General features: G+C 44.1%; 1 protein-coding gene across 5 annotated transcripts in view; it reads left to right on the forward strand.

Annotated features, from left to right (window-relative positions):
- The window catches only part of glyctk (glycerate kinase), a 39,743-nt gene that overhangs the window by 1,057 nt on the left and 26,493 nt on the right, over positions 1-12,193 (forward strand). Inside the window, exons 1-2 of one of the 5 annotated variants that reach the window (XM_072472947.1) lie at positions 8-751; positions 10,125-10,555. In XM_072472947.1, coding sequence (XP_072329048.1) covers positions 10,167-10,555 — 389 coding nt within the window. In that variant the 5' untranslated portion in view covers positions 8-751; positions 10,125-10,166. Of the gene's footprint in view, positions 1-7; positions 752-3,219; positions 3,235-5,680; positions 5,699-6,038; positions 6,111-10,124; positions 10,556-12,193 lie in introns of those variants that run through there. The other 4 variants (XM_072472952.1, XM_072472950.1, XM_072472949.1 and 1 more) reach the window with 4 other exon arrangements.

Below are 12,193 nucleotides of genomic sequence, written 5' to 3' on the forward strand. Positions count from 1 at the left end.
CCCGCCGGTTGTCAGGGAGACGGTGGAGGCGCGGTCTCTGGCGTCGTCGTCTTTCTCTGCAACCGAATGAGACGTCTGTCGGCCATTACCCATAATACTAACCACGTAGTTGTCATGGACAGGAATGAGCGAGGCTAATGAGTATGCGCATTGACCCCGCTGGTGCTGACTGCGCCGCCATCTTGCTGAGGGGTTAACTCCCGAGCTGTGTGGGTGATAATTCTGCTTTTCCATTTTATACCTCTTCTGCATCCATTTTTTTCCAACTTCCCTCATCACCACATCTATTTTTGCTATTTTAATTGTTTTAGTATTTGTTTTATGTCATCATTCGTTTAATTGTCCATTCCCTGTTGCATTTACCGCAGCAACACAGTCGACCTACCGACCAATCAGCATCTTTTTCTCCTGTTGAGATGGTTTGAAATTTGGCATTCTTGCATTTGGCCTAATTTTCTGGTTCTGGTGCAGAAAGAGGCCATTTAGCCCACCGTGTCCCCGCCAGCCAGAAAGGAAACCAGCCGTGTGGTTTAATCCCACTTTCCAGCACCTGACCTTGAAAATTACAGCAATTCGGATGCAGATCCCGGTGCCTTTTAAATGAGTTGAGCGTTTCGGCCTTGACTGCCAGTTTAGGCAGTGAATGCCTTTTTGTTTAAATTCTCCAATCCCATTCTGAACTCCGCTTCCTACACTTCCATTTCCCACATTGCACCAGTGGCAATCCTTCAAAATCCTTTGACTCTAAAAGGCAAGTATTTTGTTTTTTCTTTCATTGAAGATTAATGTAAACTAGAGGTACAAAATCTCATCGTTCTGTTAGGTACTTTACTGCCTTCAGGATTGAATACTGATTTAAGATTATAACCTCGGCCTCATTGTTTTTAGATAGCATCTGTTGGTGATAGTTCTGCCATCATGATGGTTCTAGATTTTCCTATTTAAGCTCCTCTACATACATCTATTGTTTGATAGCATCTGTGAAGTTGAGAGTCTGGGTGACTCTTTGTCAAAGAGTCGAGTCATCCTGACTTGAGTCATCCAGACTTGAAACGTTAGGTCCCACCTCTCCACAGATGCTGACACACCTGCTCAGATTGCTCAGTATTTTCTGGTTTTGTTTCAGATTCCGGTATCTGCAGTCATTTGCTTTTATTTCCATATATTGTGTCTTTACTTGGCCCATTTGCACCCTTTTGCCTGGCATTGTGATCTCTTTTGTCATTTAATCTCTCTTGCCTGCCACCTGATCAAAAACCTTTGTTTTAGTTCTTTCCTCTCCTCCCCTTTATGATTGCTCAAAACCGGCACAACTAATTTTTTCAAGTTCTTATGAAAAGACACCAACTTCAAACATTAATTCTGTTTCCTTCTCCACAGAATATTCCTGTCCTGCTGAGTATTTCCATTTTCTGTTTTACTGCACTTGGTGCTTCATATAATCATAGAAACGTACAGCACGTAAGGCCTTCAGCCCATCATGCTTGTTCTGGCTCTTTGAAAGAACAGCTCTACTTAGTTCCCTCCCACCCCAGCCCCTGTTTTTTGTCTGTCCTGCTAATTCTTCATCGTCAAGTATCTGACCAACACCTCTTTAAACTTATTGTTGAAATCAGCAGAGCCTACCAATGATCTGAGTGAGAAATGTTCTCCTCGTCATCTGTCTAGATCTTTGTCAATGATTCAAAATCTATGAACTTTGCTGAAGCGATCTTTCACAGTGTTCAGGAAAGGTTCATACCGACAAAAAAGAAAGATGGTAGAAAGGGGAAAAAATCGACCGTGGATATCTAAGGAGGTGAGGGAGAGTATCAAATTGAAGGAAAAAACATACAAAGTGGCAAAAATTAGTGGGAGACTAGAGGACTGGGAAGTCTTTAAGGGACAACAGAAAGCTACTAAAAAGCTATAAAGAAGAGTAAGGTAGACTATGAAAGTAAACTTGCTCAGAACATAAAAGCAGATAGTAAAAGCTTCTACAAATATATAAGACAAAAAAGAGTGGCTAAGATAAATATTGGTCCTTTGGAAGATGAGAATGGAGATTTAATAATAGGAGACGGGGAAATGGCTGAGGAGCTGAACAGGTTTTTTGGGTCAGTCTTCACAGTGGAAGACACAAATAACATGCCAGTGACTGATGGAAATAAAGATATGATAGGTGAGGACCTTGAGATGATTGTAATCACTAAGGAGGCAGTATTGGGCAAGCTAATGGGGCTAACGGTAGACAAGTCTCCTGGCCCTGATGGGAAGCATCCCAGAGTGTTAAAAGAGATGGCTAGGGAAATTGTAAACACACTAGTGATAATTTATCAAAATTCACTAGACTCTGGGGTGGTCCCAGAGGATTGGAAAGCAGCAAACGTGACACCACTGTTTAAAAAAGGAGGTCGGCAGAAAGCGGGTAATTATAGTTAACTTCGGTTGTAGGGAAAATGCTGGAATCTATCATTTAAGGAGGAAATAGCGGGGCACCTGGAGGGAAATTGTCCCATTGGGCAGACGCAGCATGGGTTCATAAAGGGTAGGTCGTGTCTGACTAATTTGGTAGAATTTTTTGAGGATGTTACCAGTGCAGTAGATAACGGGGAGCCAATGGATGTGGTATATCTGGATTTCCAGAAAGCTTTTGACAAGGTGCCACACAAAAGGTTGCTGCATAAACTAAAGATGCATGGCATTGAGGGTAAAGTGGTAGCATGGGTAGAGGATTGGTTAACTAACAGAAAGCAGAGAGTGGGGATAAATGGGTGTTTCTCTGGTTGGCAACCTGTAACTAGTGGGGTCCCTCAAGGATCAGTGTTGGGCCCGCAGTTGTTCACAATTTACATAGATGATTTGGAGTTGGGGACCAAGGGCAATGTGTCCAAGTTTGCAGACGACACTAAGATGAGTGGTAAAGCAAAAAGTGCAGAGAATACCGGAAGTCTGCAGAAGGATTTGGATAGGTTAGGTGAATGGGCTAGGGTGTGGCAGATGGAACTCAATGTTGCCAAGTGTGAGGCTATCCATTTTGGGAGGAATGACAGCAGAATGGATTATTATTTAAACGGTAAGATGTTAAAACATGCTGCTGTGCAGAGGGACCTGGGTGTGCTGGTGCACGAGTCGCAAAATGTTGGTTTGCAGGTGCAGCAGGTGATTAAGAAGGCTAATCGAGTTTTGTCTTTCATTGCTAGAGGAATGGAGTTCAAGACTAGGGAGGTTCTGCTGCAATTGTATAAGGTGTTGGTGAGTATTGTGTTCAGTTTTGGTCTCCTTACCTGAGAAAGGACATATTGGCACTGGAGGGAGTGCAGAGGAGATTCACTAGGTTGATCCCAGAGTTGAGGGGATTAGATTATGACGAGAGGTTGAGTAGACTGGGACTGTACTCATTGGAGTTTAGAAGGATGCGGGGGGATCTTACTGAAACATATAAAATTATGAAGGGAATAGATAGGATAGATGCGGGCAGGTTATTTCCACTGGTCAGGGAAAGCAGAACAAGGGGGCATAGCCTCAAAATAAGGGGAAGTAGATTTAGGACCGAGTTTAGGAGGAACGTCTTCACCCAAAGGGTTGTGTATCTCTGGAATTCCTTGCCCAGTGAAGCAGCTGAGGCTCCTTCTTTAAACGTTTTTAAGAAAAAGATAGATACCTTTCTAAAGAATAAAGGGATTCAGGGATATTGTGTTCGGGCCGGAGAGTGGAGCTGAGTCCACAAAGATCAGCCATGATCTCATTGAATGGTGGAGCAGGCTCGAGGGGCCAGATGGCCTACTCCTGTTCCTTGTTCTTATGTAATGACTCACAAGAGAATAATTTTTCTCTATCTATTCTATCAAAACCCCTCCGCACCTTGAATCTCAACACTTATTTTTACATTGAGTTTACAGTACAGAAACTGGTCATTTAGAAGACTGGGTGGCTTGTGATTTGGCCTCCACACTGAATAAATAGTATTTGGATATCTCTGGGTAGTGACCTAATCAACGATAAGTCAGAATACAGGAGGGAGATAGAGAACCTAGTGGAGTGGTGTAACGACAAAAATATCTCCTTCATTGTCAGCAAAACTATAAGAGCTGATCATTGAATTCGGGAAGCAAAGTGTCGTACACACCCCTGTCTGCATCAATGGGGCCGAGGTGGAGATGGTTGACAGCTTCAAATTCCTGTTGTTAAACAACCCTCTTGTGGACTGACCTGATCTCTTCACACGTCTTCTCTACTGAGTAGTACCGCACTCTGAATGCTTCACCCGATGACTATGTCTGTGTATTTACATTGTGTATTTATGTTGCCTTATGTATTTTTGTCAAGTATGGAATGATCTGTCTGAACTGTACGCAGAACAATACTTTTCCCTGTACCTTGGTACATGTGACAATAAACAAATCCAATCCAATCAAAATAATGGGATGATTTCCCTCTATTCATGAGTGACTCGGGTCTAACTCAGTTACATTTCTTAGGAGCGGCACAGTGGTTAGCACTTCTGCCTCACAGTGCCAGGGACCCTGGTTCAGTTCCGACCTTGGGTGGTTGTGTGGAATTTGAACTTTCTCCCCGTATCTGCATGGGTTTCCTCCGGGAGCTCTGGTTTCCTCCCACAGTCCAAAAATGTGCAGGTTAGGTAGATTGGCCATGCTAATTTGCCCCTTGGTGTCCAAAGGCTAGGTACGGTTACGGGATAGGGCGGGGGTGTGGGCCTAGCTACTGCTCTTATAGATACATAGAAGATAGGAGCAGGGGGAGGTCCTTTTGGCCCTTCGATGCTGCTCTACATTTATCATGATCATGGCTGATCATCCAACTCAATAGCCTAATCCGGTATGCAAACTTTGAAATGTTACATTTTGTTCCCTCATCCAAATCATCAATATATATTGTGAATAGCTGGGGTCCCAGCTCCGATCCCTGTGGCACCCCTTTAGTTACTGCCTGCCAATTTGAAAAGGACCGATTAATTCTTACTCTTTGTTTCCTCTCTGCCAGCCAGTTTTCTATCCTCCTCAATACACTTCCCCCAATCCCATGCGTTTAATTTTGCACAATAATCTCTTATGCGGGACTTTGTCAAACGCCTTCTGAAAGTCCAAATATACCACATCGACTGGCTCCCACTTGTCAACTGTGCTGGTTACATCTTCAAAGAATTCCAAGAGATTTGTCAAGCTTAATTTCCCCTTCATAGATCCATGCTGACTCTGACTGATCCTGCCACTGCTTTCTAAATGTTCCCCTATAAAGCCCTTGATAATGGATTCAAGAATTTTCCCCGCTACCGATGTTAGGCTTACTGGTCTATAATTCCATTTTCTCTCTACAGAGAGTTGGTGCAAAATTGATGGGCCGAATTGCCATCTGTACAGGGATTCTATAATTCATTTCTATGAAAACTACTTTATTTACACTATGTAAATAAGCTTCTAAGTAAGCTTCTTGTGTACAGACTTCCATCTTTCTACACAGTGTCTGGAATGTGACAGCTGGTGTCACTGTTACATCACAGCACACATCACTAACTTACTCCCATAACTATTAGCGCATTATGCTATAACTGGGACACCCAGAAGTACTGGACAACCCAATGAGTAAGCAATCACCGTCGCTGACTTCATCAGTAAGTGTGTCGAGGACTGTGTACCAAAGAAGGCAATACAGGCTCAGGCAGTGCAATCCAGATCCTAACAACTTGCAGGGTGAAAAAGTAATTCTTCATGTCGCTATTGCTTTTGCCAATTACCTTAATTAAATCTGTGTCCTCTGCTTATCAATCCTTCCATCCAATGGGATTTATGAGTGAGTACTGTATGCTTGAGGCTCCGCATTTTGTCCCCTACCAACCCCCATAAGTAGAAACATCTCGAAAACATGTAAATAAACAATTGAAGTTGGAAAACTCCTTTCATCCTCGGGGGAAGTAGAGGAAGAGAAGGTGGTGGGACAGAGGAGGCATTTGTGAAGCGGTGGTAGGGAGGAGAGAAATGGTGGTGGGCTGAGAAGGAGCAGGGGGTGGATCTACAACGCCCACAGTTATTCATCAGGCGATAGGCTCACTGCCGTGCATTGCATTTGCGGTCGAGGTTTAGTTTTCGCTGACAGCAGCCATGGCCTGAAAGGTAAGAGTGCAAAGCGCTTGCAGATTGTCCTACATATCAACACGGCGTTTAACCCAATGTCCAAACCGTACGCGCAGCAGCAGACAGGGAGCGCATTATGCTATAACTGGGACACAGACAGGAGTGAAAGTGCTGACCCAATCGAGTATCACGAATTCACCCCTTAACTGAGCCGACGAGCCAAATTGCCCGCTGCCCCTTAACCATAAAGGATCTACAGTTATTTGGGGGAACGCTGGCTACTTTTTTAAAGTCCAGTTTGCAGTCCTGACTGTGTAGAATAAGTTTGGACAAATTTGGGTCAGCGTTTCTTTTTAGAAGTAACATTTCATGTGGTGACCTGTGCTCGATTAATAATTAACAGTTGCTTTGGCAAGAGATTATCACTGGAGATTTGTGCCTGGCTATTTTGTAACTACTGTCCCCCCTTAATCTGCTGCATCCTTGAACTAATGTTAAATAATAAAATCAAATATATTGTTGGAAGCATCTCTGAATTTATTTTCGGGAAAATTTGATTTAATTGTTTTTAGGCAGTTTTATTTGTGTTTTCCCCTCCCAAAACAAGCTAAAGGGAGGAGGTGAAGGAAGATGGCCAATGGTTTACAAAACTTTCCTTTCAATGTTTAATTTTGCTCCTCCGCTTCCCAACAACTTTTTTTCTTCTCCCCACATCTCCCAAAGGCAATGCCTTGTGCTGAGGTAGCTGTTGCTGTTGATGACTGATTTTTGTCAGGCATGTTTGTAAAAGTTTACAGAAGCGAGATGGGTAGTAGTTAAGATGTAGGTCAGTCATTTAAAATGAAAATTTAGAGTACCCAATTCATTTTTACCAGTTAAGGGGCAATTTAGTGTGGCCAATCCACCTGCCCTGCACATCTTTGCGTTGTGGGGGCGAAACTCGCGCAAACACGGGGAGAATGTGCAAACTCCATACGGACAGTGACCCAGAGCCAGGATCGAACCTGGGACCTCGGTGCCGTGAGGCAGCAGTGTTAACCACTGGGCCACCGTGCTGCCCTGAAGATGTAGATCAGTCATGATCACATTGAATGTAGCAACGTGCTTGAGCTGAATGGTCTCTTCCTGTTCCAAAATTCTGTATGTAAGCCTGGACAATGAGTATTTGCAAACTATTCAACAGGATAGGGTAACCAGTCTGAATCCAGATTCACATACCTGCATCAGGTTGCTGGTTAGCAATCAGGAGCAAAATCCCACATTGATGTTTCCTCTCCCCCAGCTGAGAGATGTGGAGACCAATTAGCTTAGCCCAGCTTCGAAATCAATCATGGGACCTTCATGGTCTGTGTGCCTCCGTGTCCCACCACCTAGGGCATTTATCCTCTAAAGGAACCACATGGTGCATATGCCCACAGAGCCTGAAGGAGCCTCAAACTTAAAACACTAGCATTGGTCAGATTGTACGGCCTGTTAATGTAGATGTGGACTACATTTTTCACTGAAAAGGCAATAGTAAAATAAAGAGGTCAATCAGGCACTATTGTTATTTGCTATCTCAACTGTCTTTGACACGTTGGGGCCATTCCATTATTCTAATCTATAGTAATAGGGGCAGCACGGTAGCATTGTGGATAGCACAATTGCTTCACAGCTCCAGGGTCCCAGGTTCGATTCCGGCTTGGGTCACTGGCTGTGCGGAGTCTGAACATCCTCCCCGTGTGTGCATGGGTTTCCTCCGGGTGCTCCGGTTTCCTCCCACAGTCCAAAGATGTGCAGGTTAGGTGGATTGGCCATGCTAAATTGCCCTTAGTGTCCAAAATTTCCCTTAGTGTTGGGTGGGGTTACTGGGTTATGGGGATAGGGTGGAGGTGTTGACCTTGGGTAGGGTGCTCTTTTCAAGAGCTGGTGCAGACTCGATGGGCCGAATGGCCTCCTTCTGCACTGTAAATTCTATGATAATCTCTCTAATGGACACACAGCTTCATACTCCAGTGCAGGGCCTCCTTCAAAAAATCTTTGTGATCAGGTTCTCAGTCTTGTGTTTCTAAATGTATTTTATTGATGACCACTGTACGCCTTATAAAATGCCCTGTAATGTTTTACATTAAAAGTTCTGTATAAATGTAAGTCCTTGCTTATAATGCTCAGTGAATAATGAGCAGTAAGCTTGCAGTGGTGTGTGGTGGACCCTACTCTACATTACCATAGTTCAGCAAATTAGATCACCTCGGCTGGATTGTTGTCTTACTGTACACATGTTTCATTAATAAAATAATTTAGCAGGATAAAGATTAAATATGCCAAAGGATAAATGTGTTTAGATTTGCATCAGTTACATCCTTTCTCCTTTGTGTTCCCCTGCAACATAATATAAAGTAACTTGTGCCCAACAGCACGGTAGCATTGTGGTTAGCACAATTGCTTCACAGCTCCAGGGTCCCAGGTTCGATTCCTGGCTTGGGTCACTGTCTGTGTGGAGTCTGCACGTTCTCCCCGTGTGTGCGTGGGTTTCCTCCGGGTGCTCCGGTTTCCTCCCACAGTCCAAAGATGTGCGGGTTAGGTGGATTGGCCATGCTAAATTGTCCTTAGTGTCCAAAATTGCCCTTCGTGGTGGGTGGGGTTACTGGGTAATGGGGATAGGTGGGGTTACTGGGTAATGGGGATAGGGTGGAGGTGTGGGCTTGGGTAGGGTGCTCTTTCTAAGATACAGTGCAGACTCGATGGGCCGAATGGCCTCCTTCTGCACTGTAAATTCTATGAAAACAGCAGTGGTACATCCCTACCTCTGGGCCTGAAGCTCTGGGTTCAGGATTTGATGGCCCTGGAAGGTGCATTCATTACATGGCCAAATGGGCTTATTATCAGCTTGTGAATACTCCCAGCATGCACAATAGAATTGCCAAAAGCAGGAGAGTGTCCTGGTAATCATACCGCAGAAGGCAATGGCAAACCCCTGCAGTACTTTGCCAAGTAAAATCATGGACCAATCCAATGAAAATCCATGGTCGCCAACCCTCTTCGGGAATGGTGCCTGAAGGAAGAGGTGGGGTTAGTTAACAACAGCAACTTGCACTGGGGAAAACTAAATTGCAACAGTGACACTTCAGAAGTACTGAATTGGCTGTAAGGTGCTTTGGGATGTCCTGAGATCATAAAAGGCACGATATAAACACGTGTCTTTTTTTTAACATATTAAAATTATATTAACAATTCAAGCTGTTGGTTAATTGTTTGTTGCAATGCTTTGGAAAATGTAATTACTTCAACAACAGCATTGTAAATTAAATAAATTATCATTAATCAAGCAGGAACGTTATCATCGATCATTTTATTGCAATTTTAGAAAATAATTTAATTTACACGCATCTGCTGGTCACTTCAGCTTGAAAGATTGGGTTTGGTTGAAAGGTTACTGTTAATGTAAACTTAATGTCAGTCCCTTGTCAAGACTAAGGGTGGGATTTTCCAGCCCTTTCCGCCAGCGGGTAGAAGGCGGTCCCCACAGCAGATTCCCTACTAACAGGAGGGGGAATCCAAGCTTAACAGCATAGGTATCGACAGGACCGGAAGATTCTGCCGGTGGCTAATTGCGAGCCTCCTCCGCCCTGGAAAACACGCCGGGGAGGAGGGGGGGTTGGAAAATCCCACCCTAAAGCTGAAATAATGTTACAATTCAAGATAAAAGAGTCAAGACTGAAACCAAAATTACTTCACGTCTCTATTTAAAATGGCGAACAGGTCCAAACAAAACCTCTGTTGTCAGTCACACCCTAATTTATAATTTACTAACACTTATTGAAGCTCTATGAAAAATGAAATAACAATTATGACATCTGGGAGTACAGATTTGGGCAGAAAAAAATCTGGAGTAAAAGTATGGAAAGTAGAAGATAAGGTAACTTGACTTGTGAAGGATTGCATATATAACCACCGAATGACATCTCTGATGATGATATTTGCTCTACAGGTTTAATTATGGAGCTGAATTTGTGCTTGCTGCAGTGCAGAATTGGATTGACTTCTTACTAATCTTCGTTTATTCTCTGGCAGGATGAAGTTGTTCAGAGCAATCAATGAACTGCAGTAATTAAGATGGTCACTGCATTTGGAAGATACTTCCAACTTCATTCTAACCGCCGACTCATTTACAAGAACTGGCAGCCAAGGAGGCTTCATCGAATTGCCTCTGTAATGAACAAAAAAATGTGCCTTCGGCAGCACGGTCTGCAGATCTTTCAGGCAGCAATCAATGCTGTTTTGCCTCAAAACATGATCAAGAACAATATTCAAATAGAAGGAGACAGGCTGATGGTACAAAATCAGTGCTTCCCTGTCCACAAGAATGTTTACCTGGTTGGATTTGGAAAGGCTGTGTTGGGAATGGCAGCTGCTATGGAAGAGATTCTGGGAGACCACCTGCTCCAAGGAGTGATCAGCATCCCTGTTGGAATTCAGAGGATTCTTCAGCTGGCTGGAAAAGAGTATGATGCTCAGTCTATTTTTCTTTTCTATTAACCAGTGGTTCCAATGAGTTTTTCTGACCCTTTCCTAACAAACCCAACCAAGGTCATCAAACTGGAGGATCAGACAGCATCAAACAGTATGGGCTGCCTGAATAGCCCAGTTGGTAAATTTGTGGTCCAGTGCAAAATGGAATTATACTGACCAATAGTTTGGCAGATTCAATTTCTGGCCTTGCTGAATCAATTAATTTCAATATGGGGGAGAAATGTAGGAGGTACAGTTGGTCTTGGTGCTCCTGTGTTAAGGAGATGAAAACCGAGCTGGTGTCTTGGCTCTTGATTCTTAGCCAGTGACCCAGGCTAAAAATGCTGATGTGGGGGGTATTGAGTGAGGACAGAGTTGACATTGTTGAATAATTTACCAACACTCATTAATGCTCTCAGATTTTTTTTAAATTAAGGGGCAATTTAGCATCGCTAATCCACCTATCCATCATAGAATTTACAGTGCAGAAGGAGGCCATTCGGCCCATCGAGTCTGCACCGGCTCTTGGAAAGAGCACCCACACCCCCACCCTATCCCCATAACCCAGTAACCCCACCCAACACTAAGGGCAATTTTGGATACTAAGGGCAATTCAGCATGGCCAATGCACCTAACCTGCACATCTTTGGACTGTGGGAGGAAACTGGAGCACCCAGAGGAAACCCATGCACACACGGGGAGAACGTGCAGACTCCGCCCAGACAGTGACCCAAGCCGGGAATCGAACCTGGGACCCTGGAGCAGTGAAGCAATTGTGGTAACCACTATGCTACCGTGCTGCCCCTCTTTCCTGTACGTCTATCCTGCACATTTTTTTTTTGTGGGGGTGAGACCCAATCAGACACTGGGAGAATGTGCATACTCCACACGGACAGTGACCCAGGGACAGGATCGAACCTGGGTCCTCAGCGCTGTGAGGCAGCAGTGCTGACCACTGCCCCACCGTGCCGTCCTCAATGCAGAGAGATGAGAAATTGATGATACTGAGGCTGCTCGTTACTCACCGAACCTTATAATGCACGAGCCACCACCTTCAGGAGAGGAAGGTGACCTTATTAAAACATAAGATTCTGAAGGTATTTGACAGGATAGATGCCGAGAGGATTGTTTCCCCCCCATGAGGGAATCTGGAACAACCGCTTCAGTATAAGGGGCCTCTAATTTAAGATGGAGAAGGAGGAATTTCTTCTCTTAAGGAGCCATTAGTGTTAGGAATTCTTTTCCCCAGCGAGGCTGGGCCATTTAATATATTACAGGCTGAGTTAGACAGATTTTAATTGTCAACGGAATGAAAGTTTATGGGGGTGGGTGGGGGATTGTATGGATGCAGGCAGGAAGGAACGTGGAGTTAAGGTCACAATCAGACCAACCATTATTTAATGGGAGTGTAGGCTCAAGGGACTAAAGGGCCTCTTATGCTCCTATTTCTTATTTGTCCATAAGCTCTCATTGTTCAAACTCCACTGGAGATGATACAAAACCTGGAAGCAGTGTGAACTGTGAGTGGGTTAGTGTGGAACATCAAAGAGACTTAGGCAAGTTGGTGTAATGGGCAGACAGGTGGCAGATGAAATTCAATGCAGAGAAATGTGAAGTGATTCATTTTGGTA

The sequence above is a fragment of the Scyliorhinus torazame genome, chromosome 13, assembly GCF_047496885.1.
Source record: "Scyliorhinus torazame isolate Kashiwa2021f chromosome 13, sScyTor2.1, whole genome shotgun sequence".
In the NCBI taxonomy this organism is placed as follows: Eukaryota; Metazoa; Chordata; class Chondrichthyes; order Carcharhiniformes; family Scyliorhinidae; genus Scyliorhinus; species Scyliorhinus torazame.